Raw genomic sequence first — 27,473 nt, 5'->3', positions numbered from 1 at the left:
TCTGTGTCCCCATTTCCTGAGTGTGCTGCTCCTGCTGTGTGCCCTGGGGACACACACACTGCCCTGGTATCTGCAGAGCCCCAAATGCTCGGTGATGTTTGTGCTTCCTGCTGAAGGTCACTGTGAACCTTCTCTTCTGCTTCCACACCCAGTGTGCTTCAGAGAAATCTGAGGGAAGGACATGAGAACACTTGCTGCTTCTAGAGCAGAGTGAAATCTTTCCTGAGTGTCTTGGAATTGGTGATTAATTTTAATTTAAGCAAAGAAAGGCCGTAGTGAAGGTGCTTTTTGTATGTCCTGTCCGTAGCTTGAGTTTCTGTGCCAGGTATGTGAATCTGACTGGTTTAAGCATTAAAATGAATGAAGTGCCTGGAAAAAACACATCTGTAATGTTCACTTACATCAAGTTAGCTGGGAAAGTAATTCTTATCAATCAAAGAAATGACACTGAACTGCTTAAAATGTGGAGGTTCCAGAGCATTCTCCAACAAGCTTCTGTAAAATAATGGGCTGTTCATCCAAGGCTGTGGTGTTCATGTGAGGAATCAGCCCAGGGTGAAGTGTTTGTGTTTGGTCTGGCCAGCCAGCTATGTGTACCAGTTAAAGGGAAGAGCTCCAGCCTTTTAAAAACAACACAAAAACTGCCCAAATCAAACCAGCAAAATTGTCAGTTTGTGGGTGAGGGCTGCAGGGGAACTTGAGCACCTTCCTTACTTCAAGGTCAAAAAGGTTTCTTACTCAGGACAGTTATCAGCTGAATTTATCTCAGAATTTCCTTCTTTACGTTGTATTGCAGGTTTAGGAGAGACTGAAGTGGTGAAATGGGGCTCTGTGCTTGCCATTCTTGGGAAAATAATTCTGGTGTGAATTTATTCCCCTCAAAATAGGCATCTAAAAATGGGTGCATGAGCCATGTCATGTTGCTCCTCCTCTGAGTGGAATCTGCTGCTGGTCCACCCTATTTCCTGTAGTTTGTTTTTCTGCATGGAGTGGAAAACTTTGTCCTTGTTTTGGGAAGTACCCTGGTGTAGTTAGGAACTAAAATTAATTTTATGTGTTTCTGGGCACATTTGAAACAGCCCTATGGTGCTGTGAGATGCAATTCAAACTGTGTTTTCACAAGCCACACACTTTGAGTTCTTAAGTTTATCTTTTTGGCATAATTTTAGATCCATGGATTATTTGGAATTGTCAGTAGTTTAGCTCCTCTTAAAGGTGCTTCCAGTTGTGTTTTGTTCTTTATATTCAGGTCAAGGTGTTTTCTTTGATTATTAATTCAACACCTGGAAGTTGTAAATGGTAGGAGAGAACCTTTGTGCAAACACCTGTAGCAAAAGCAGTTAATTCATGGTTTTAAAATGGGAGGGTTGTTTAGCATTGAGTGAACTGTGCTGTCTGAATAAAATGCTGATCTCCCAAACCCTCAAAATCTTGAGTCACTTGTCACTCCCCTAAGTCACTGCCAATGTGATTAATGATGTTTCCTTTTGAGGTCTTCAGGACATGCAGAGTCTCTAATGGTGCTTTACAAGGATGAAAAGCAGAAATCAGGCTTCTAATAGAAATTCTTTCTTGGTATATTAATTCATCTCTTTGATAATGAAAAGAACCTGCTCAAATTGACCATACCTTGACTTTAAGTTTTTTCTACTAATGGCACTCGGCTCTTACAGTGCTCTGCCTTGATTTGAACCCTTTTTATTTCAATCTCCACATATCTAGAGGAGAGTTATGATGTGTGATGTTACCTGTGGTGTTTTACCCTGTCCAAGACCCAAAGTGTGGCTCTGGTGCTGTGCTGGGGTCAGTGCAGAGAACTCTCAGTGTTTGTGGGATCCTGTGGATCACTCTGTGATCGTGTTCAATCCACAGGACTCAGGTTGCTGCTGATTCACTTTCCATCCGAAGTTTTTAGATATTCATTTCTGGGCAATACCAGTCCTGCTGAGCAGATTTAGTGGGATTGACTTGCCTCACTACTCGTGTCTGCCCTAATTGGGAAATGACATTATTACTTAGGGCTTAACTCTAAATATTGACATTTAGCCTCCCTTTTTAAATACCTTGAATATTGGAGCTGCACAGGCTTTCTTAATGGCAGAAAGGTTTATTTGACTGGAGATGGATAAATTGTTTTCTCCAGCAGTTTGTTTTCATTTTTTTAAAGCCAGATGGATTTTTCTGTTGGCTGAAGAATGCCAGACCTGAAATACTGCATTCTTTGCCCTGTCTGCAGGGCTGCAGTAAATATAGCACCTTTGGGTGAGGCCAATCAGCTGAAAATGAATAATCATTTCATTCATCTGGCTTTTGCTTATACTTGAGATTATTTTAAAAAGTAGAACATTGCAGAACCTTTTTTTGGTGCTCTTCAAATAGCCTTTTAACAGCTCAATAGTATTGGTCTGTGGTGAGATAAAGTAACAAAAATAACATTTTTGGTAATGTTAGCTATTAGCGGGAAGATTTTTGCTCATTTATTTTTTTCCCTAATAAAGGAGAACATGAGTTAATGTGTCATTAAATCAGGTGCCTAATAATTCAGATTTTGGCAATGTAGCTATTGCAGTGTGCTTAACTTGGAAGCATTTCTGCTGTGCCTGTAGCTACACGATAACATTTTCCATGAGTTCAGGCTGATCCCCAGCTCTCCCTGTGTCCCCCTCCCCTGAGGGGACAGCAGTGGCTCTTTGGGGGTGTCCTACACCCATGGCAGTGGGTGACATCCCTCACTGTGCCCTGATGGCAGCTGGTGGGGCTCACTGGCTGGCACTCCTTTTCCATCTTTTCATTGCTCATACTCTCCCTGGTGGAATTTACTCATTTACTAATGGCCAGGACTTTCCCTGGAATCTTATGTGTCATCAGGTAGAGCACAGAGTCAAGTAATGAACACAACCTTGTTGGCTTCTCACAGAATCATGGAATGGTTTGGGCTGGAAGGGACCTTAAAGCCCATCCAGTGCCACCCCCTGCCATGGCCAGGGACACCTTCCACTACCCCAAGTTGATTCAAGCCCCATCCAGCCTGGCCTTGGATACTTTCAGGGATGAGGGTTTTTTCTTAGCTTTGTCCTTTTTATAGATGATCTAAAAAGCAGGGTCTGAGAGGGAACTTCCTGTGCCCTAGCAAGCTTAAAAGTCTTTATAAAAGCCAAAGAACTTGGCATTTGACCTCTTTGTTCCTGGTTTTCTGTCCTCCAGTGATAAATATTCCAAGGGCTTGGGAGCACAGGAAGTTTTATCCTCACCTAAAGACACACCATTAGCATTCTCAGCCAGTTCTTGTGCTTTCCAGTGGAGCCCTGTAGTCACTGGGTGTGGTGTTTTCGTTGTTAAAATAAAGTGTAAAACTTCAAACTCGTTTTTCTGAATACAGTTCCTTGTTTCTCTTTGCAGAGTAGGAGAGTCTGGAGGGCTGGGAGCACGGGACAATGCTGCTGGAAGGAATGTGAGCCACGGAGCATGGTTGGTGCCACAGTTATCCAGGTGGGCTCCTCTCCCTGCCCCTCTCCTTGCTCCATCACTGCCCCTGAGCCAGGGAGGCTCTCTCAGCACCAGCCCAAAATTCTGCTTTCATCCACAAGTCCAAAACCTTCTAAAGCCTTTCCTATGTGGGTTTTAGTTATAAATTTATCTGATTGTTACATTTCAGCTGGTCTCCCATTAAATGTTGCCCTGGTTTATATCATGGCTTAGGCTGAAGGTTCTGGTGTGTTTGCAGGAGTCTGTTGTGCACAGACAAGACGTGGCCTCAGTAAATGAGGTGCTGAACCACGGATGTGAAAGTAGCTCTGAGACTTGCTCCAGACTGATAGAAACTCCTCCAGGTGACTCAGCTGCAGCTCCTCTGCTGCATTTCACAGGGCAAAAGCAGATGAGTGAAAACTCCCATCAATGCTTTGCATGAAAGTATTTAATGAATCCATGCAGATTTTTCAAGATGTTGTGTTAAGAAATGGAAAACTTCCTAATATTAGGATGTTTCTTCCTTTTTTTTTCCTTCCCACACAAATAAAATTTTGGGGATGAGTACTGAAAGTCTTCATTTAGATGCAGCTCAGTGCTGTGCTAAAAGATGATGTTAAGGAGGCAAAGATCTGCCTTATAGGATGGAGTTTAGGATTTTTCACAAACAATTCCATGTGCTGGCAGTAATCATAACACAGTGGCACTGGCTGTCACGCAGCTCTGAGTAAATAAATAGAGAAATAACAATTACATGGCTGCAAAGTGTTGCTGTAGAATAGCAGCTGACTTTTCCACCAGCACCAGCTGGCAATTGGGAGTAGAGAAACAAAGCAAACAGCCCAGGAAAGTAGGAGGAACAACAGAGAGAGTCTAAAAACTGACACATCGGGAGCCCGCGTGGAGAATAACAAACTCCTGTCACAGGATGTTTTGCATAGCAACAGGACTCTTGAATTCAAGTGGACTTCAGTGTCACTGCAGCACTTGCTTCCTGTGTGAGATAAAGAGCTGTTGTATCCTGAATGCATTTTAATCTCTCTATCTAAATAGGACTAATAATTAAAAAGAATTAGCTGGAGGGAGGAAGCAATGGTGAAGCCTATTGCTGCTGGAAGTGTTTCCTCTCATTTTGCTGTCAGAGAAGTGTGAACAGAAACACGTGCAAGGGAAGCAGATTAAAGATGAACCTTCCCAGCAGGTGCTGAGAGCTGTCTGCACACGGCTTTGTCGATGAAGGAAGAAATTGGCTGGGATTTGAGAGCACAAAGCAGTTCCTAACACGCTTCAACATGCGCAAAGGGGTGCCCAAGGACCCGGAGATTGCTGACCTGTTCTACAAAGATGATCCTGAGGAAATCTTCGTGGGTTTGCATGAAATTGGACATGGAAGTTTTGGAGCAGTTTACTTTGTAAGTAGAGTTCTGTCTTTTTTTTTTTTTTTTTTTTTTTTGAGAACGGAATAGTTTCGAGTGATGTTTTGGAGGCTTTTGAGCATTTGTAAAAGAAAAAAAAAATCTCAAGAAGTTCCTTGAGTTTTTAGTGCTTTGTGTACATTAGTTTTGTGAAATCACATCTCAAAAATTAGTGTTTCCAAACCACTCCTGATCTCTTTAATGTTCCAGCTGTATTTATAGTAGCAGTTTATTATAGTCTTAATAGTTCACCCAACTATCCAGGTCAAGTATATGGTGTTTTGTGCTGTTTCATGCTGAAAGTTGAATTTAAACAGCTGAAAATTCAAACTGTCAAGATGCTTGGAAATCACTGCAAATTCCTTTATGACAAAAGCAAAGAGAGAGTCCTCAGAGGAATGGGAATTCAAGCAGGAAGGATGTGTGGCATTCATTGATATAGGCAAGAGAATTTTATTTGGAAATGAGAAAAATGGTGCTTTTATAGTTGGTATCAAACAAAGCCAAATCCAAAATACTGTAATTGGAAATAATTATAATCCAGTTGGCATTAGTGAGATTGAAACAGAATCAATATTGAACAAATGAGTTAAAGCCAAATTAAAGCTGCTTGGAACCGTGGTCAGCCACTCAGGAGGATCAGGTTCACTGGCAATGGGTTTCTGAATATCAGACTGTAAAGTATTAAGATTAGATCCCTGACACCTCATTGGTAGCATGATTTATTTTAAGCATTCCAATTCACTCTTTGGAGTTGTGTGAAGTGATGGAGGTGTTGGGGGAACTGTTATAAGGAGAGAAGACTTAAATTTTATTTTATATAAATATTTCATGTGTATTTTGAGGGATAACAATATAATTTCTCAAGGTACCATCTCAAAACAGGCCCAAAACTGCTTCAGCAAGTGGCTGTTCCCAGCTGTGCTCATACAGCCCTGGGAGCTGTCTGAGCCAGGAGCATCCCAAAGCTCTGGGTGCAGCCAGAACTTCCCCCACAGCTCTGGGAAGGTGGCAGTGTGTCCTTCAGTGACAAATCCCAGCTGGAAGGACAGACAGCATGGTCAGGGGAATAATTGGAATTAATGTGACAGGCAGAAAGAAAGCATGAATACATCTGAGTAAAACACTCTTGATCTTCTCTGTGCTCAATCAGGGTGGCAAGTGGTGGGGAAGGGCTTTGCCTTATCCCAGAGTTGCTCATTTTCAGCTTTCTCTGCCTCATTTGAGGAGTGTGTGCTGTGAGGGGCCTGTCACCTCCCTTCAGTAATTCCTGCTCTCCACTGGTTTCACTCAACACAGTTTTTCTTTGAAGTCCCCACATGCCTCAAAAAATGTCATTAGTTAATACTTGAAAGGAGGATTTACCACATTTAGCTTCTATTCTAGTTTAAGCTTTTAACTGTCACTAATTTTTTTTTTTTGGTCCCAAAAAATGGTTGGAGGTACAGAGATTTCAGCAACTGTTTTAAGACCAAAAGCTTGATGTTTTTTACCCTTAATGTGTAGAAATGAGGGCAGTGCCAGTCCAGGCAAGGAGAGATCTCTCCAAAGCTGATTTTTTAGCCTCCAGTTACCATCCCTACATCATCCAGGCTGCAGAAAAGTAGAATTTTGATGGCTGCATAATCTTCATTGCAAAACTAAGATCTAGTGCAGTGAGAGGGAAGCTTTTTAATTTAGATCAATTCCAGGTTGAATCATTTTCTTGACACTGGAAATTGAAATAACTATTTAAGAATGTCAGCGTTGTATGGAATTTTTGGATTAAGTCATGGAGATTTTGATACACCTCTTGAATTTTTTTTCTTTGACAAACATTTTGCCAAAGGTTCATCTAAAACTGTTTCTACTGCAATTCCAAAAAAACTGTATTTTGAGGGTTCTCAGTAGGTGCACTGTTGGGCTTTTTACATACTAATAGAGAAGTAGCACAAAGTCTGAGGGAAGAACATGAGTGAATCTGGACAGAAAAAATCAGGGGAAAGTTTCCTAATAGTTGTGTTCTAAATTTTATCCTGAGGAAGATGTCTCTGAGGTGTAGGAGCTTGCAAGGATATGGGAGGAAAAAAAACCTGCATTTGCCACAGGCACAGCTCACTCTGTGGGGAGAGGAGAGAAAAATGAAAATTTTTTTTCAATGTTTCTCTTTCCCTACTCCAGGCTACGAATTCCCACACTAATGAGGTGGTGGCAGTCAAGAAGATGTCCTATAGTGGAAAGCAAACGAATGAGGTAAGAGCAATAAAGGCAATTGTGCATTCAGGAGCTGTGGCAGCTCCAGTGGAAATCTGAGCAGTGAAATGAGCTGCAGCTCTGCTTTGACCCCAGCAGAACAGCTTTTAATGCAGGAGCTGCTGCTCCCTTCCATGGGAATCCTGGAGGTTTGGGCAGAGAAAATGAGTTTATGCAAATTTTGACAAATAGTTCAGTTTAAGGAAGTGAATGGGGATTCAGAATGCCTGGCTGGGGCTTGTTTCAGAAATGATTTTATTAAGAAGTGTGTTAAGGGCACACTGGCCACATCTCTCTGAAACTCTTGAGGATCCATCAAATTGCCAAGACCTGCTAATCTCAGTCTCCTTTCAGTTGTTGCTTATTAATTGTTCCTCTTATTTTTGTGTGGAACTTGGACCCACTGTTCCTTTGGACTGGTGTGTGGATGTGCAGGGTGTGTTTGTTTGTTAAGAGCAAACAGGGGTGGTTTAAACTCATTTTTCCTTGCTTGCTTATTGGTCTCCCAAATGTCAGTGGTTTTGTGCTGTGTTACAGAAGGTGAGCAGCTCACTGCTCCTCTCTCTAGTTCCTTACTAACTTGGAGGCCACTGAACACTTCAGTTTGCAAAGCAACAGCATTTAAGTAAAAGGTATTTGCAGTTAAAATGAGGAAAAAAATATTTTGGCAGTCCTCAAGCTGTTAAATGTATCTTGGGGGTATCTCAGTGCAATAAGGGCCCAGACAACTGATCTACAGCTGTGCTTCTGCAACACTGACTTTCCATCTTCCTCCTGGAAAATGGTTTTATGGTCACTTTTCAGACTGTCCTGCATTGTGTGGTTCATGAAAGGATGTGGAGGATTAAGAAGAGAAATATATTTATACTTTTTTTGCTTTGTTTTTTCATTAGAAATGGCAGGATATCATCAAAGAAGTCAAGTTTCTCCAGCAGCTGAAGCACCCCAACACCATAGAGTACAAGGGCTGTTACCTGAAGGAGCACACAGCATGGGTGAGTGAGCAAATGGACCCTGCAGCACTCAAATCCTCAGCACAGGCAATGAAATAGCTTTGGGGTTGTGGTGAACAGTACTAAAATAAAGTCAAATTTTACATCTTCTCATGGACAGCTAACAAAACCTACCACTTACTTTTTTTTTCCTTTATCAGGGTTTTAAAACCACCATGTGATTTAAATTTGGGATGTAAAGACATTTTCTAATTTCAAAATGCTTCCAGAGATACTTGAAAGCATGATGTACTCTTTTTTTGCAGTTGGTTATGGAGTACTGTTTAGGATCAGCTTCTGATCTGCTAGAAGGTAAGTTTGATATATCTTGGATTTTCTTTTTGCTAGTGCTCCCCCGAGTTTGCTGGGAGGCTGTTTGCTCACAGAGTGGGGTTTTGCAGATGGTACAGGTGGTCTGTCTGTCCTGCTCGTGACAATACATAATTATGACTGTTTTTTAAGTTATTAAGAATTTCCATTCTCTAGGAAGAATTTGAGGCTTTCCCAGTGCTACAGATAGTTGGCCTGCACATTTTAATTTTGTCAAATGAAGGTATAAAATTGAACAGGTATGTTCCTGTAATCTGTGCCTCTTTAGGCTGCCTGTTCTTGGAATATCCATAATAAAATCCTGCAGAGATCACCTTTGTCCTTGCCTTGCAGTGTGCAGGAATAATTACAGATGGGTTTTAGAACAGGAGCTGTATGTGACCTCAGCACTGGAACAGCACCTGCAAAGAAATAGGGGAATCTAAGTCAAAACAGGGAATCAAAGCCGAAGTTTACCAAAATTAGTGTTCCTTGGGGGGCTGAGATCACAGAATGGTTTGGGTTGGGAGGGACCTTAAAACCCTCACAGTGAAGAATTCTTCCCTAATTTCTCTTTGTAGCAGATTGATGAGATTCCTTTCTTTAAGAAACACTTTCTCAGGAAAAGATCCCATTTATTTTCTTCTGGGTTTTTTTTGGTTTTTTTTTTTTCCCTGTAGTTCACAAGAAACCACTCCAGGAAGTGGAGATTGCTGCCATCACCCACGGTGCCTTGCAGGGGCTGGCCTACCTGCACTCCCACTGTAGGATCCACAGGTGAGGCTGGGGCTGCTGCCTGGACTCTCAAAGCTGCTTCACTGGCTTTAAACAGCCTTGGAAAAAGTTTATTTTACCAACATTTTCTCTGCCTTGTTGGCAATTGTTCTGTGCAGACCCTGGTAACAAAGATTACACAGGAATGTTGCACTAAACACTAATAGAATACCACCCTAAATGTGCCAAATAAATTGGAGTTTGCTAAGCTAGACTATTTCTAAGACTAGATATTTTTTCATAATTTACATGTGTATAAGTAAAACTGTACTGGTTTTGCACAGCCTGGTTTTTGGTAGCAGAGGGGCCACAGAGGTGGGATGGAATCACAATGAGGTGATGGAAGTGTAAGTCAAGGGTAAACCTAGCTGAGGAGAAATCAAAGCACTTTTCCATGGAAGGTGGCAGAGCCCTGGAGCAGCTGCCCAGGGAGGGTGTGGATTTTCCCTCTCTGGGGACATTCCAAACCCACCTGGACACATTCCTGTGTCACCTGCTCCAGGGAGGCTGGACTGGTCATCTCCAGCTATCCTGTACTTCTGGATTTCATCCAGGGGTTATTCCACTTTTTACCTGCTCAGGTGTGAGGGCCAATGTGCTCACCCAGAAATGAGGAGCAGGGACACATTCCTGGTTCTGTGGCTGCTGTGGCAGAAGAGGAGAGGCAGGAGGGCGAGTCCTGGCTGTGCTGCTGTTCACAGCTCCAGGGAGAAGTTCCCCTTCCAGTGGGAGCGGCGAGGCTGAGGGAGAAGGAGCCGAATTTTTGGGGTCGGGGACCCAATTTTGGGGTCGGGGACCCAGTTTTGGGTCCTGGCGCGGTGCCGCCACCTGGTGGCGAGGGAGCGGCACTGCAGCCCCCGCGCGGCGCGTCCCGCGTGGCGCTGGGGATGGAAAAGGAGGGAATTCTTGTTAGTTTTGTGATTTAATTTAAATTGTGATTTAATTCCAAGGCTGGAAGATATGTTACTGATAGCTGATGTGGCTGTTGAGCCGTGCTATAGAATCACAGAGTGGTTTGGCTTGGAAGGGACTTGAAAGTTCATCCAGTGCCACCCCTGCCGTGGGCAGGGACACCTTCCACTGGCCCAGGTGGCTCCAAGACCTGTCCAGCCTGGCCTTGGACATTTCCAGGGATCCAGGGGCAGCCACAACTCCCCTGTGCCAAGGCCTCACTACCCTTATGGGGAAGGATTCCTTCCTAATTTCCCATCTAACTCTGCTCTCTGTCAGTGGGAAGCCATTCCCTGTGTCCTGTCCCTCCATCCCTTGTAAATAGGAATAAATCGTTCTCCACTGTTCTTGTAGGCTCCCTTCAGGTACTGGAAGGCCACAGTTAGGTCACCCTGGAGCCTTCTTTTTCCAGGCTAAACAATTCCAGTTCTCTCAGCCTTTCCCTGTGGGACAGGTGTTCCATCCCTTTGGCTGTTGTACAGGGGAGGTGGCAGTGGAGGTGGCAGTGAAGGGGACAGCCTGTGCTGTCTCTCTGGTGCTTTTGAGGTGTTCATTCTTACACACACAGGACTTCAGCACTTGTCCTGCAGCAGAAGTGTGGAGATGTACACGTAGCACTTGTGGTTGAAATATTCCATAATATTCCTTTTGAAGCAGTGCTGTCAGGGAATGGAGGAGTAGAGGTTGCTCTGGGCTTGCTGCTGAAACAACCTCAGTGAATTCCTCTCTGTCTTTCTGTCCCAGCATTACAAATTCCAGATAAAGGCATCTCACCAGAGTTCACATCATGCTAAATACTTCTTCTTTCTTTTTTTTTTTTTTTTCTGTTAAAGGGATATTAAAGCTGGAAATATTCTTCTAACAGAACCAGGTCAAGTGAAACTCGCTGATTTTGGGTCTGCATCCATAGTCTCCCCTGCCAACTCTTTTGTGGGAACGCCTTACTGGTGAGTGAAGCCTGCAGTGCTTTAGTTCTTTATAAAACTGCTCTCTTCCCTTTCCAGTGCTTCACAGTGCAATAATAATACCTGGATAAAATCTTCATTAGCTAAGCAGTTTCCCTGACATCCCTGTGCCCAGATATTCAGGAAGTCTGTCCTTCCTCAGGGTCCATAAGGAGAGGTTTAGGCTGTGCAGTGCTTGGATATGGCTCCACTCTTGCTTTGGCTTGAAAGTAACTCTCACTTGCCACAGGTGATGGGACTGAGACACTTGTGGAGAAAGGGGATCCTGTTAGTCTGGCTGGAAATCACACAGCTACTTAAATCCTGTTGTGAGGGAATTGCTGAAGGGTCACCCGAGTTCCTTGGCATTCCCAGCACTGAGGACCAGCACAGCTCCATGCTCCACTGATTTTGTGGCAGAGGCCCCAGGCAGTGCTGGGAGGTCACCGTGGCCCAGCCTTGGAATGAGGCCGTTTGGCAGGAAGCCTTTTTTTGGAAGAACACAAATTAAGAGGCTGAATCTTTGCAGGCTGGGCCTGCTGCTTCCCTGTCCCCACTTCATCCCTTTATCCTGGACCCCTGTATGTCCCCACTGTTCCCAATTTCCCTGTTCCATTCATAGCTGCACCCACAGGCTGCATTTGTCTGCTGGAAATGCTCCAGGTGTGCCAAGGGGAGGCCTGGGGGAAGGTACAAGTGGTGCCTTTAGAGCTCTCCCAGTCCTTGCTGTTAGCCTGCAGCTACAAGGCCTTTGGAAATAGGGGGTCTCCCATGTGCCAGTGTACTCTGCTAATAGAAAGATATTGGGTTTACCCTTTCGTTCCCCCCTTTCCCCTTTCTTTTTTCTCCCCCTTCCTCTTTATCCCCTCCTTTCTTCTTTTTTTTCCTCCCTCCTTTCCTCTTTTTTTCTCCCTCCCTTCCTCTTTCTTTCTCCCTTTTCTCTTTTGCTTTTCTCCCTTCCTCTGATAAGTTGCTGGTGTGTTCAGTGCCTGTTCCATTCCAGCACACTTTTCCTCAGCTCTCTGCTGTTTCTCCTGGTCCGTGGCTTTGCTAAAGGGGATGAAGGCACCTTGGAGTGACCCTGTGTGTCCCCTTTGCTGTGGTTGGCAGGATGGCACCAGAGGTGATCCTTGCAATGGACGAGGGGCAGTACGATGGCAAGGTGGATGTTTGGTCTCTTGGGATCACATGCATCGAGTTAGGTGAGTGAACACGCAGCAGCTGAGGTGGGTCATTACCTCTGCAGTGTGTTAGGAGCTTCTGCAAGAAGGGAAGATCCTTATTCCTCATCAGCTTTCCCCTTTAAAGTGCCTGACTTGGAAAACTTGCTGGCAAATCAAGAGCCAGCCACTAATGCACTGTGCTTTCATGTTAGTCTGGTGTGATCAGTTATTCCCTGGAGAACAAGAGCATTTTGCTTTTGAGTGAGAGGAAACCATGGTTTGTCACCTGTGTTTTCCAAGCTGCACTCTGAGAAAGTTGTCCCAGCTGTTGTGTCAAGGGAACTGGTATCCTAAGGATTGTGTGTCAGAAGAGAGCTACATTTATTTTTCAATTCTTCTTACTTCCCTGCTGTCTGAATCAAAAATCTTCAGTCTCAGCTGAAAAGTTTATGCCATGAATCATCGTGGACAGGTTCTGTACAGGAAGAGAAGAAAAGGGTTTGCACTGCAAAGGGCAAATGATGCACATCCACAGAGCCTGGAGCAGAGGTGGATGTGATGGCAGGTACACAGAGCAGACTCTGAGTGTGTGTTTCAAGTTTGAATATTGACACTGCATGTGCTGAGTAGATTATTTTCAAAAATCAGTCTTGATATGCGTTCTTCTTAACAGCAGTACACTAATAACTTATTGTGGGGGTGAGTTCATTGAAGATATCATTGGTGAATGTTTAATCAGCAGAAACGTGTGAGATAACAAAGAGGGGGATGTGCAGAAGAAATGTTGTCTCCAGAACTGAGATGGTGTAGATAACCAGTAACTAACATGGCTGTATTTCCTGTGCCAGCATGCTGACACAGTCTGCATTTTGACATGAAGAATGCCAGAATTGGAAGTGTTAGCCTTCTGTTGTTGTGCATGGCCAGTGATTTTTGTTTGTGTGGAGTTCAGGCGTGTCACAGCCTCTCAAGGAGTAAATCACAGCAGCAGGAGAGAGACTGTGCAAGCCTATGGAGACACAGTCTTGGTACCAGAATTTCTGTGGAGCTTTTTACTCAGGAACCTCGAAGCCACTTTACAGAGATGACTGGTTTACTTTCTTTAAAAAAAAATTATTTTGAGAAGCATTAACTTTTTTAAACTTGGAACTTTGCCTTTGCATGATTCCCTGTCTGAACACAAGGTCAGGCAGCAGTGGGAGGAAATCTCTTGTTGAGCAGCACTTGGCTTTCTTTGAATGCTGATGTTTTAATTCCTCATGTGGCTGAAGTAGTGATTAAGAAAAAGCAGATGTGGTGGTTTGCCTGCATGGCAAGGGACTGCTCTGGCCTGAAAGAACTGAGAAATCCTGGCAGCACTGACCTTGGTGAGAACCAACTTCCCCCAGAACTGAGTTCTGCCCTCCTGAGAGGTCAGAGCTGCTGGGCAGGTGCTCTCCTGGTGCAAGGACTGGGAAGGATTGCAGTGAGAGGGAGTTCATGGCATCTGGCAAGTGAATTTGGTAACCTGTCCCACTCGCAGTGACAAATGAGCAGCCACTTTTTCCTGTAATCCACGTGTTCCAGCAGTGCATCAAAGATCTGTGGGGACTGGTACAGCATGTTCTGGCCCTGAACTGTGCCTGAGATTACTTTTACTATGATTTTGCCACAGCAGATCAGGTGTGAGATGTTGCAGTTAAACTAAAATTTACTGCAGACTCTTCCTTAGAATTTGTATCCTGCTTTCTTTGGTTTTTGTCATCCCTCTCCAAGTGAACAACAGCTTTTCTTGAGTGAGTGTCCTGGTCTAACTTGGAACATTAAAATAATTGGCCTAAGTGTGATGACAACAGCACTGAGGATTGATTTAGTAGTGATACCCTGCTCATACTTCCATACATTTCCTTTTTTTCCAGCCAGCCTTATCACACCTTTCTGTTCTTTTCTCTTTCCAGCTGAAAGGAAGCCTCCACTTTTCAACATGAATGCAATGAGTGCCTTATATCACATAGCCCAGAACGACTCCCCTAGGTTACAATCAAATGAATGGTAAGAGAACCATTGACAGCTGAATTTTGTTGTTAATTTCCCTGAAAATGCCCTGTGACACTGCACAGTTCAAGCCTGACAATGAACATATTTGTTGCAGTGCAGTGATTTGTGTGTATTCTCAAATCTTGGCTGGCTTAATTTTGACCTTTTGTCACTCTGGATGTTCCACAATCTAAAAGTGTGGAGGTGTTAATTCTGGGGTGTAGCTGCTGTAGGAATTACAATATTCTCAGATGTGTTAAACCAGCCATGGCTCAGCATCAGCAAAGTTTCCAGCTGCCAAAGATCCCTGTTGGCAGAAGAGTTGTTAGCATTGCTGTGCAGCTGAAATGTGGAGAAAGGGAGGAGGATATGGAGGTAATTGGATATTTTTGTCAGTGGGGGACTCCAAAAGCCCTCAGAGCTCTGTGGCCAGTGAATACTCACTGTGCTCCAGGCTTGTTCCAGAATCTGAGCTTGGATACAAGAACACTTTGTTATTCTGTGGGAGCAAAGGATTGCTGTTCCCTGTACCCAAGATTGGAATGTGGCTGTGGGGTGATGCTTGGCAGAGTCTGCAGAAGGCCTCAAACAAAAGCTCCTGGTGAGCTGTGAAGTTGCTCCATTTCTCTGCTGGCCGTTTGAGCAGCACAACTGTTTAAATGCTGATCATTTTATTAAAACTACTCCAGTTTCTTTATTTCATCCTCTCTCTTTTGCCCATTTTGCAAGGTTCCAGGAGCTTGCTGTGCTCTCTGCAGTGTGGTCCCCACATTTTGTGCAGGATTTGCAGTGCAGACAGCTGTGGATAAACACAGCACCATCTCAGTACTCTTGATTGCAAGTTTACAGTGCTCTGTTTTCTCTCTTGGAGTCACCAAGGTGCCTTTTGTGCTCCTTTTGAGTCCAGGGGCACTGAAAAGATCAGTTTCCTTCTTTCCAGTTGGGATAAAACCTCAAAGCCTCAAGTGTTGAACTGAGCATTGAGGGGCTTTACTGAGGCAGGGTTCCCTCTGTAACCTCCCAGAGATCAGTGAGTGCATTTCTGCAGTTCCCAATAATCCCACTGCCATTTTTTTTTAAGCAGTTGAAGTAAAATCATAAACAGTGACTGGTACACCTGGTCCTAACTTGGTTTTCAGTTTGTGCTTGGGGATAGTTGTGTGTCCATGTTGTTTCAACAGCCTTTACCTGGGAAAGAATTGATGAGATCAATTTGGAATTTGGGAAAAACACAGTCACTTTCACTGCCTGAGAACTTAAGAAAAAATAAGTTAACGTTTTTTTTCTGCTTTGCACTGATAAGTTTGGATATATTGCAGATCCTGAACTTGTTTCTTTCGTTTAGATTTTGTAATTTTTTTTTAATTTTTTTTTTATTATTATTATTTGCAGGTCAGACTCCTTTAGGGGATTTGTTGATTACTGCTTACAGAAAATACCTCAGGAAAGGCCATCATCAACAGATTTGTTACGGGTAATTTATCAAATCTTTTCCAGAAATCTGGAGGGAAATCTTGTTTGTCTACCAAAATAATTGTAAAGATGTTGAACAAATATTTGCCTTTACAAAAATCCACTCTTATTGGTTTTCTTTTTCCCTCTGTTCATACATCACACTTAGCAGTTAAAAGTAGCATTAAGGGGATAGGCCAAGGCTGACTTCCTCCCCTAATCAAACCACCAGACCTAAAAGTTGTTTAAATTCCTTTAATGGTTTCTATACTGAACCCAGTTAATTAAACTTGTTTTGGAAATAACTGGATCATTTTGGAAAGGCTTTTTACAGGTGTATAATTGCCAAGAGCCTGTAGGAGGGGGACCTGGGAGTGATGTGTGTAAGGTTTGCCAAGGTTTTGTCAGTGAATCATAAATCAGTTCCAGTTTAAGTCATTTGGGTTCAGTTTACCTGGGAAATAGAGGAGCTGTTTACAGCTCCAAGGGCTTTGCTTTTGGGAAATTCAGGAGCAGCCTTCCATTAGAAGGTAGGGGGGGTGTGTGAAGTCCTGTCCAGCCCCTTTTCCATCAGGGTTTGGCTTTTCTTTTAAGTGTTGCCTTTCTTTAAAGTTGATTATTAGCCCTGCTCTCCCTCTGGCTGCTGGTGCCAATGACCTCTCCAGGTAAATGATGAAGGAGCTGTTTGTGCTCCCTTTGGCACCAGGTGTATTTTTTTTATTTCCTGTGGTACATTTGTGCTGTGGCAAAAAAATCAGTGTTTTGTTCCCTGGTTCTGCTTGTAGCACCCTGACCAGCTAATAGGTTTATGTTGTGGGTTTTGGAATGATTCATTCCTGGGGTTTGGCAGCCTTGCTGCTCTCTAGGAACAGGCTGAGTTCATTGAAGGATGTGATTTCAGGAGTGCCTTAGCTTGGAGTCTGTACAAACAATTAGAGCTGAGATCTGAGTCTGAAGTCCTATATATTCTGTATTTTATATTTATATTTTATTTCTATTTATGTCTGTCCTACACTTTTCATGTGGTCACATTTTAGTATTTGAGTGCACACATAGAATGGATTTAGGTTCAGGATCATGGTTCCAAATGCTTTGCTGCTTTCTAAAAATGATCTACAGTGAGATAAAAATGGCTTCTTTTTTCTAATCATAAATAAGCTGCAGATTGTTACTGTTCACAGAGAAATAAATGGTGGTTTATCTGCACTGAGGAGCAGAAATGATTCATTTTGTTTCTGTGTGAAATGATGTTTAGAACTTTTAGCTCTGATTCAAAAATAGACACCATCACTACAAGCAAAAAATGGAATGAGTGGCTGTCCCCACTAGCAAAACTCAAATGCACAACAGTTTGAATTCAATTAAAAACGATAGATCAGCTTGTGGCATGATGCTTTCCTTGTTAATTCACAAATCATTAAAAGATGATTAGCTCATCCTTTCAGCTCTTTTGTTGAAGGCTCCTGTTTTAGGGCAGGCTGGGGCTCCATGTGCTGGTCACTCCAGCTCCAGGGGATGAATTCACTCTTGAGCTGAGCCCACAGGAGAGCTGTGAGGCTGAGCAGGCAGGGATGACCCTCCTGAGAATTTCCTTGCAGGTGGGTCCAGCTCTTAAGGCTCTAACAAAAGCCCCTTGTGGCATTTACAATGTGCAGTAGAGAACAACTTTTCTTCCCCCAAATTTCTTCTTTTTTTTTTTTTTTTCCATTGCAAATTCTTCTGTTCTCACTGTAGATTTTTCTACCAGCATGCAGAGGATGTTTGTGCCCTGAAGCCATCCCCCTCGGGAGCTGCTGAGCAGCACACCCAGTTGTAGGGATCCCATACACAGTATTGGCAAGTGTACACTCAGGTTGTCTGCTTTAGCCAAGGTTAAATGGGAGAGCTGGAGACGTTTCTATCCACTGCCAGCTGTACAGTTCAGGAGAATGTATGTGATCAATCACAGAAGGGGCTTTAATCATGTTCCTAAATACCATTAAAGAATTTATTAAGTCTGCACTTAAAACCTGTGCAGGTGTTGGCAAGAGCCTGATTTGATTTCAACTCTGGCTACAACAGCTTTAGGTATAAATAAACTTTATGGTCTCCTTGCTGGTTTTATGTGTGAATTGGAATAGATGGATACAGGATAAATCTTTGCAGGTTGATTCTTCTTGGTTCTGGTTGCATTTTGTTCGTTCCTGTGTCTCCAAGGTTTGAAGTGTCACCTTGTGTGTTTGGAGTGAACCAGCTCAGGAAGGAACAAATTGTCTGTGTAACCTGGAGAGCTCAGAAAACCTGACCCCAGCACAAGCTCGGTGTGTTTGGAGTCTTTGAGAAAGGGTGTTAGCAGTTATTAGATGTGAACAGATAAATTGCAGAATGGCAGCTGTGACCTCAGGGCTCTGAAACGAGGTGTTGTGTTTCCTTTAACCCAGCACGACTTTGTGCGCCGGGAGCGACCGCCCAGGGTGCTCATAGACCTCATCCAGAGGACCAAGGATGCAGTGAGGGAGCTGGACAACCTCCAGTACCGCAAAATGAAGAAAATCCTGTTCCAGGAGACACGAAACGGCCCCCTCAACGAGTCCCAGGAGGAGGAGGAGGTACTCGGGCTTTGTTTCCCCATTCACACTCTTACACGTCATTCAGGGAGATGTTCCTGTCCTTAGGGTGGCAGAACAGGCACAGCCCAGGTGAGGAATGCTGTTGGAATATCACCTGGATCAGCAGAGAGACAGGAGAGGATAATGAGTGAGAGTAGTCCTTGCTCAGTGTTAAAGCTGCCAATTACTCTACATGTGAAACTTTGGATTTTTTCCAGTGCTGCCCTTTCTTCTGGAAGCCTTAGGGAAGAAACTCATTCTGAGGGAGAATGAGTTCTCACTTCTGTGAGAAGTGGCTCCCAGCCTGTGTGGAGGAGGGTCTTTGACAGCCCAAGCTTTTCTTTCTCATCTGCACAGTCAAAACAACTCCATTAATGTTAATATTTTTTCAATTACCATAACTTTACTGTAAAGTAATTGGCCTCTCATGAGCTGAAAAGCAAATTACTGAATTAGTAAGACTTATTTTTTTTTAAATTCTTTAATGTTAAAGAAGAAAAAGGTTAAAGACCTAAAATGCAGCTTCGGTGTAAATCTTGTAATAAACAACCCACTTAATCAGTGTATGATAATTGACCCTGTGGCTCAGAGAAGGAAACCAGTCATTTTTCAATTGATGAGCTTAGATGGAAATTAATGTCACTTGGTGCAGGCACAATGCATAAATAAATCCATGACTGCTTCTCAATGAAAAACACTGACAGACAAATTGATGTCTGTGTTCCTTTTGCTCCAGTGGAATGAGGCAACAGCACACAGCGAGCTGCCCAAGCTCAGAGGATCTTCAGGGGCTTGGGTTGGAGGTTTGGGAGTGTCAGATGCTCCTCTAAAGCTGAACTGGTTGAAGAAATGGGCGTGTGGGTCTCAGGTGGAGCTGCAGGAGGAGGGGACTGTCACTTTGTGCTCCCCCTCCCTGTGAGGATGCCCCAAAGGAGCGAGAACAGCACCTGCTGTGATTAAAGGTCCCCTGCAGCTTCCAGACCTGGAGCTTTGCTGGGGACTGGGGGAGTTTCTCTCCCCTCTTGTGCCAGGCTGTCAGCAGAGGGACAGGGCAGCAAAGTGCCAGGGAAGGGGTTTTCCACATGGCTGCTGAGCACTTCCAAGCTCCACAGGAGACACGTGGTGGTGTTTGGCTCCAAGGTGTGTCCTCTGTTCCTCCTGTCCCCACTCCTGAAGAAAGCAGGGATCAGAGCTGTTGTATCTGCAGGGATGGCAGGGATGCAGCTGACACTCTGCATGTGCACAGCATGCTCTGCACTGACCCCTGAGCCCTGTCCCAGCACAGGAGGTGTCACTGCTCGTGTGTGTCACTAACTGGGCAGGGAGAGCACACCCAGCACGTGCTGAACTGGGGACACAACCTGCCCCGCTGGAAATGCCACCAGGCACTTCCTTCTTCTGCCTTTTAGGCTTTCTAAGGTGGAAGATGAGCCTTAAAAATCTTTAACATGCAAAATATTACTAATGCTTTCCTCAGAGCCCTTCCAAGAAGGAGAAAGTGGTGAAGTCAGGATGCGAGTGCTAAGGTTGCATATGTAATCTCATCTCTGTCCTTCCTGCATAAATATTCATCAATGGCACAGCCTCAGATCCTTCATTATGTGATTTCTTCTGCAACTCTATATAAGCATCCTGAAAATATTTTCATTCCCCTGTGCCTATGTTCTCTGTAAAATAGTATTATTCTGGATTTTAAGTGCTCTCACACAGGCTCTGAATGATCTGCTGATTGCTTAAAAAATAATCACACAATCAAAGGCAAATCTGTCAAGTCTCAATTTTATCTTTCTGTCGGTCTCCAACAAAATGAGCTCCTTGTTAATTGATTTGTAATGGAATTCTCCCCAAGCTCCCTTCAGAGGCCAGGGCAAACTGGATGCAGCAGCAAGCTGCTCATTTTAGTGAGTCAAGGCTGCTTCACCCCAGGAGCTGCTGAAGGATGTTCAGAGTTCTGTCCTCACTGTGAGCTCCTTGCGAGCCTCTTTGGTGCCACTAGTTAATTACAAAGGACTCCATAAATTCTCTAAATCAGTCCGGACTAAGTGCATACTCTGGCATTACTGTACTCCTATGGGTATGGAAGAAGAAAAAAAGGCTGCTAACTCCTGATATTTGTCTGTAGAATCACAAATACCTCTTACATGAGGAATCTTTATTTATATATATCCAAGTTTTAACCCCTATAATAATGCAGGCTGGTCTGAGTCACCTGCTGAGATTCTTCACTCATCTTTATCTTGGATGAAAACATAAGGTTCAAGGTTTGTTTTTTTTAATATAAAATCAAGTTGCTGACTGCTTGAGACATGGAGGTTAAAATCTCTACACCATGTCGAATATATCAAATAATAAATGGGATCATTGTCTTACATATTTTGTGATTCAGGAAATGTATTATAGCAGATCCTGACTTGAAGCATTGTTTTAATTCAAACTTGGATCGTTTCTCTTAATTATGAGACTCCTTCCACCAGCAATCCAGTATTCCTGGATGTTGCCTATCAAGGCAAGAGCCATGCCCAGACTTCAGGATATGTGGAAAAAAGCTGGTTTGAAACCTGATGTAATCAGACTGAGGGGAAAAGGCAGAAGCTGCTTGCCTGATACAGAGCATTCCAGAACCCAAACAGCCCTTTGAGATGTGCAGTTGGCAAAATAATGCCCAGAGACCCCTGAAGTCTGCAGAGTCACCTTTAAAACAAACTGTGGGTGTTGCAGACACTCTGGGTGTTGCTGGGCAGGTGATCTCCTGCGGGATCTGTAACTGATGCCCCTTGTTTTATAGGACAGTGAGCATGGATCAAACCTGCGTAGGAAGATGGACAGTCTGGGCAGCAACCATTCCATTCCCAGCATGTCTGTGAGCACAGGCAGCCAGAGCAGCAGTGTGAGCAGCATGCAGGAGGTCCTGGATGAGAGCAGCCCTGAGCTGGTCATGATGCATAGTGACGAGAGCACCATTAATTCCACCTCCTCCGTTGTTCACAAGAAGGTACGTGTGCCCTGGTGCTCTGTGCTGAGAGCAGGAGCTGCTGCTGGGCTTGCCAGAGTCAACTTCTGTGGGGTTTTTGTCTTTAAAAGCATCTGAACAACTTCTGCCCATGAAAAGAGGTCGCTACTGAAAGAGCTGTCAGTGCCTAGGCAGGGTCACCCCATTCCCCGCATGCCCAGCCCTGCATGTGCCTCCCTTCTCTGTGCTTGTGCCATCCTTGTTTCCTGGGGAATGCCTGCCCTGTGTTCTGTGCTGGTCCTGGCAGCCCAGCTAACCCTCTGCCAGGCACAGTGTGTGATTAAAACCTGCCTGCACTCGGATTTCCCCATGAGGAGTGGAAGTGTGCAGAACTCTGGGCCCTTCCCACGAGGTATGTTTGGAGTCAAGTTCCACTGCATGCTTTCCTCTCCTTTGCTGCATGCTGTGATCTGTTGCTTTTCATTTTCTTAGGCCTGAATATCGAGCTAAGGTTGTCTAACTGTAAGCCAGCATCTCATCTCCACTGTTTGTCTGACTAAAATAGTTTTGGCTTGGCCTTGGCAGTGTCATTTGCTAGTGGGTACCAAAATGTAGGTTGGTTCTGTTGGTTTCATCTGTAAGGAACTTCAAAGTGAACGTTTGCTTTTTGCCAGAGGAGCTAAAACATTGCAGCAGCATGAAAAGTAGGAATTTCTTGTTTGTAAGGTTACAGTAAAGCTTGGTTGTAACTAACTAAATATTTGTAAGCAGTTTTTCCTCCTGAAGTGCAGGGTTTGTGCTGTTGAATATTAAGAACTATTGAAAAATTTTATCTTCAACAAAACATAGCCTTACATATTTAAAGATATTGGTAGACAAGTTGCAAAGGTTTTAGAGATTTGCCTCTGTCCTGAAGATTCTTGGCATCTTTAGAGAAGATTGTTTATTCAGAAAGGTGAAAATAAGGTGTTAGGTACCCAATGCCAGCCCATGGAACTGTCCTGAGTGAAGAGCAGCACCACTGATGGATGTTCTGGGTGGTTATGATTGGAGCTCTTCCTTATTTTGTATAGGTTTTCAAAATGTGTGTTAACTTTAATTTCATGTTGTTAAATAGCCATATTTACTGGTGCATTAAAATGGAAGTTTGAGGGACTGATTTACACAGAGTTCATAGGTTATGATGACTGCTCAGAGTTGTTACAGTTGATAAAAACAAAGCCTGAGCTGCCCTGACCAGACATAAATGGCATTTGTGAAAGGAGTAGAGTTGCTGCTTGTTTTAAGACTAATATTACGGTTTACAGTGGTTGTATGACACTTGTAAAGTACAAATGCAGGATTTCTGATGCTGTGAGCTCAGTCCTCCTAGACTTGTGTGTAGCTGTTCAGTTGAGTAGGGTGCACAAACAGGACACCACATGGAAGTTTTTGTCTGGTTTGAAAAAATCCCAGGGTGTCTTGCACACTTGTAACTGAAGCATTATTAAAAAAAAATCACCTTTAGATGACTTGACACAGGTGTTTTAGGGTAATTTTGGGAGCAGAAAGCTCAGGTCTGCACTGATGGTCTTCACAAAAGAGTTAATGATTGGCTAGGACTGCTGATCCTTGGACTAGATTCCTTCTCCATTGGAAAATGTTCCCTTCTGCTGTATGTAATTCATAAAGCAGATTTGGACTATGTGTAGCAGGGCATATTCCAGTCTGCAAATATATTTTTTTAATTTACTGCACTATTTTTTAAATTCTTTGTTACTTTGAGGAATGCAGTTTTAAATGGAAAACTGCTTCATGTGTGTGTTAATATATGTGAAGAGAATAAAATTGGAGCTGGACATTTCAAGGGGGCTATATCCACATACCTCCCACTTTACCTTAAAGTTCCTTGTTCTGCCAAGATTTCAGTTTGTGCTTTAACTGTGTTTCTGGAAACTGGGATGAAGCTGAGTTTTGGTTATCACTCTGAGCCCCTGATAAACACAATGAGAAGAACCTGGGGTTCCAGTTTAATTTAAGCTCTTGTTTTGCACTTAATCAGCTTTTAAAGGCTAAAAAGAAAATACTGATGAACATAAGCAGCACTCTGTGGGTATAGGGTCACATAGCAGATGATTTTGACATGAGTGAAGTCAGAAGTGTTGTGTAAAATTGTGATATTCCACAAATGTGTTAATTAACACCTTCCAGATTGTGGAAGGGGTCCAAGATGGCAAAATGGCCTGGAGAGTTGGTATTTTCTATGGCTCAAAGGTCTAAAGTGTCAGAGGCCCATTGGTGTTTTGGGCCACAGCCCCAGAATGTCACATGTGAGTAAAATGCAGGATGGATGGAGTGGTGTGAGGTGCAGTTCTCAGCCTTCAGTGCTTCCAGCTGCTGCCAGGTGTGGAGAGCCAGGCTGGGGTGGCCTTGGCCTGGAGGAGATGAGGAGCAGCCCATCCCTGTGTGGTGCTGGGCTGGGAGAAGCCTCAGGCATCTCCAAGGAGCACTCCTGGCATCTGTCCTGTGACCAGCAGCAACCCTGAGGCTTAGGGAGGAGCCTGATGGAGTAAAAGCACTTGTAAACAACTCATTTTCTTTCTTTTTTTTAACAGCTGCTAGTTGGCTGTAACTTCCAAAAATGTTTTGTGGTCACAGGGTAAGTGAAATGACCTGTTCTGATCTGGTTAATTGCCACTGGCTATTTTATGGCAGCCAAGGTGCTTGGGGTTTGCTGCTGTTGGGATGAATCCTCTGTGGAAAACAGGCACAGCATTATCCCTTCCAAAGCACAGCAGAGCTCCATGGTTTTCAACTTGTGCTTAGAACTGAGGTGACTCCCACCTGTCACATGTCTTCAGGTTAGGCTGGAAGAAAAATCACTGAACAGGAATAAAATATTGAAACTAATAACAAGCCATAATTGAATGTGGAGCTTTTCGTGTTATTTAGTTTATAGCTGTGTCCTGAACTCCTGAGAGATAAAAAATGGCAATCATGTGAGCTACTCAGGCAGGAAGCCCATCCTTGGGATCAAACCCTGCTCCCTCAGGAGGACACCTTCATCACCAGCATATTCATTTCAGGAAATTCAGATGTCTGGCTTGGATGAGGAAGTTTTCCTTGCCCTTCTGCAGGTTGGTGAGCTCCTCCATGTACATCTCACTGTGTTCAGTGTAAGAACTCTGGGTCTCTTCTGAACTCAATAAATAACTCTGCTACTCCATGCAGGGATCATGTTGCCTATGGATGCACATTCTCACATCCATCTCCCTTCAGGAGTTCTTCAGCTGCACAGGTTGAGAGCTGAAGAGTAAGTGACAGCTCTGGTACAAACCCAATTGTATCTGAGAGCCCCTAAAAATGATAAAATGGGGCAGGGAGTTAAACTCCAAATACATTGTGCTTCAAAGACATATAACCTAGATTTTAAAATCAGATAAATATCAATTAATTCATCTTAAAAATGAGGATAAAGATTTTTGGCTCCCAGAGTAAGACAATAAAGTGAGTGTAGGCATCAGCTGGTGCATCAGAGATGTTTTGGCACCTGTTTTGTTCAGCTGCTGGTAAATGGCAGTGTGGGCACAGGTGGCTTCCCAGAAATATTATTTCATTGTCCTCAATGAATCTATTACTGTTTTATTTCCACAAAACTGTAATAATATGTTGTAATCTTTTAATCTAAACAAAAAGCCAGTACCATATTGGGGTTTTTCAACTGCAGTACTCAGTTGTTGCTGTTTCTTTCTTCAATCTTAAAATCATCAGTGCTTTCTGAAACTTGGGTAGTAAAATGTCAGGGAAATCTTGTGTGTAAGATCTGGTTTATAACAAAAAAGATGGAAAATAGGATGCTTGTAGTTGATCATCACAAATTCTTGCCCAATGTCTGTAAATAATAAAGTACCTTTGCAGTAACTGCTGCAACTTGAGTGACTTCCCAGATCCTGTAAATTAACCTATGCACATCTCCTATTGTTGTTCCAATTAATTTCACATTTGTGGGGAATTTCGTGCATGGGGAGAGCTTAAAGCTCTGTCAATTATCCAGGCATGTACTGTAGTGTGTTAGGACAAAAATGCCACACTGTTGTTTTCCTTACTCTTTAAATTCCTGAAAAGCAGGAATTTGCTGCAATTCCATAAAAGTCCTTAGTGTGGCTTGGAAATTGTCATTCCTGTTTGTGTAGGACACTGGCAGCCCTGGCAGTTACTGAGTCCTCCTGTGTCTGTGGAGGTTTTATTTGGTGTGCACAGCCAAAAACCTCAGTGTGAAAGGGAGTGCTCCTCCTGAGGAGAAGGTGGAGGTTTCCCAGCTTTGGGCTGGGCAGAATTTGCATGGTAAAGGCCTTTTTTTCAGTGAGGAAAAGGATGGAAAGACAATGTGTGGTAGAACTGGGATGGGACTCAGAGCAAAATCCACTCTGTAGTGGGTTTTGAACTCGTGGTTTGACACAAACTCTTTATGAGGTGCTTGGACAATTCACCAGGAGCAGCCATTCACAGCCAGCTGGAAGCACCACTGGAGGCACTGGAAGCTCCACCAGCTCTGGTCAGATGATGCTGTGAGAATATTTGAGAAAGGTTTTGTCCTGGCAATGTCCCAGCCAAATCCCTCTCTTTGTTTTGATCAACCTATAAAATGTTTATGTGGATGATACAGTCAGGAGAACAAATTATTCCTTGAGTAAGAAGTTGAAGATTCTGGATTGTTGGCCCTGAATAAAAGGATTTTAATGAGTGAGTTGTGAACTGAGCATGCCCAAAGTTGCATCCTTAACACAAATACTGCAAAAAACCACAGAAAATAGGTTTAAAATGAAATGTATACTGAAGATACATTACTTTAAAAACAAACCTGGGTTTGAAATGCAGACTTAGGGCTGAGAGGCACCCTGACCCAAACTTGATGAGTTTCTGGGTGCTTTCAGTCAGATTTTAGTTACTGGGTGCCTGCCTTGAACTGAGGTGCCAATTTTGAGTCTTTGTTTCCCACACATCTGAAGCTAAAAGTTGGAAACAAAATTTCCTGATCTGTGCCAACAGTTGCGACTGCAGTGTCTCTTAGCAATTTTTTGGGGAGAAGAATTTGTTTTAAAATAAAAGTAGCAAAATTCTGTTTTTCTGGGTTTGTAGGGAGATGTCTTTGCCATCAGTCACCTCATCTGAGGAAGGTTGGTGGAGATGTGGCTACTCATAGGTTTATTTCTCTTACCAGCTGTCCCTGGGGCAGTGGAACCTGTTAGATTTGGTAACTCTTCACGCCAAGTGATTTTACTTTTGGAAGTGGGACAGCTTTTCCAAAAAAATATTGTGCCTATGAAGGTTCCCTGGGCTTAGCTGAGAGTTGGTGGGGGCAGAATGCTCAGGTACCAGATTAAGGGGTGCCAAGGAAAACCACTGAAATTGGTCCCTTGGCTTGCTCAGTTGCAAAGGAATTTTCCCATTCCTTGCCCAGCTGAGTTTGAAATACAGAATGTGGTTAATTCACATTCCTGAAGGGCAATTTAATTCTGCTCTGAGCTTCTCATGTGCACTGAGGTAACCAGAGATCCCATAAAACAAGACCAGGGTGACATTCTGCCCTCTAAAAATCCACCTCTTGGATAAGAAAAAGTAAATCACAGATTAATTTCCCAGCATAAAAAGCTACTGCAACTTAAACTTGTTGTTTTGGAGCATTGTGAAAAGTCTGAATGCCCATTTAAAAGTTGGGGTTTTTTACAGTGATTTGTAGCTTCTCTGGATTTAATATTTCCCATTCTCCCTGCCATACCAACATAATGGAGAGAAGGAGATGATGCAGGAATTGAGGAATTGTTTATCAAGCCTTGGGAGCCCTTTGCTCTCTCAGGTGCTGCTGCAGGCTCTGTGTGACCAGGGATGACATTTGTCCTGCCCCCACCTTAATTTCATTGTGGAGTACAGCACTGGTGGCTCCTGTGTGCTTCAGGTGGGTGAGTCTGGTGTAGATTCTCACTACAAGGTTTGAGATCCCTCTGGTCAGACCATGAGTCAGGTTAAACTTGACTGAGGCTGTTGGAGTCCAAATGTTTAATCAGGATTTTTGGGAATGGCTGTTCTAGAGCCTCATATGTGCCTGTGGGCAAGTCCAAGAGTCCTGCCTGTCACACCAAGTTGGAAATCTGAGAGCAACCCAATTCTCAGTGATTTCTCTTGTGGTCTCACTGCCTTTCCTGTTTGACAATGCAACAAATGCCCAGTGTAAGGATGACC

At 43.5% G+C, this 27,473-nt stretch overlaps 1 protein-coding gene across 4 annotated transcripts in view; it reads left to right on the top strand.

Annotated features, from left to right (window-relative positions):
- TAOK3 (TAO kinase 3) overlaps nt 1-27,473 on the top strand; it is a 74,515-nt gene that overhangs the window by 29,415 nt on the left and 17,627 nt on the right. The window contains exons 3-14 of one of the 4 annotated variants that reach the window (XM_088176311.1): nt 3,405-3,489; nt 4,670-4,880; nt 7,044-7,115; nt 8,009-8,110; nt 8,374-8,419; nt 9,097-9,193; nt 10,975-11,088; nt 12,196-12,287; nt 14,186-14,279; nt 15,657-15,738; nt 18,137-18,304; nt 21,090-21,296. In XM_088176311.1, the coding sequence (XP_088032437.1) occupies nt 4,761-4,880; nt 7,044-7,115; nt 8,009-8,110; nt 8,374-8,419; nt 9,097-9,193; nt 10,975-11,088; nt 12,196-12,287; nt 14,186-14,279; nt 15,657-15,738; nt 18,137-18,304; nt 21,090-21,296 (1,194 nt within the window). In that variant the 5' untranslated portion in view covers nt 3,405-3,489; nt 4,670-4,760. Of the gene's footprint in view, nt 1-3,399; nt 3,490-4,666; nt 4,881-7,043; nt 7,116-8,008; nt 8,111-8,373; nt 8,420-9,096; nt 9,194-10,974; nt 11,089-12,195; nt 12,288-14,185; nt 14,280-15,656; nt 15,739-18,136; nt 18,305-21,089; nt 21,297-27,473 lie in introns of all 4 variants that reach the window. The other 3 variants (XM_088176313.1, XM_014894604.2, XM_088176312.1) reach the window with 3 other exon arrangements.

This window comes from Sturnus vulgaris, chromosome 19, assembly GCF_052056855.1.
Source record: "Sturnus vulgaris isolate bStuVul1 chromosome 19, bStuVul1.hap1, whole genome shotgun sequence".
Taxonomy (NCBI): Eukaryota; Metazoa; Chordata; class Aves; order Passeriformes; family Sturnidae; genus Sturnus; species Sturnus vulgaris.
This window is presented reverse-complemented; position numbering and strand designations above follow the sequence as displayed.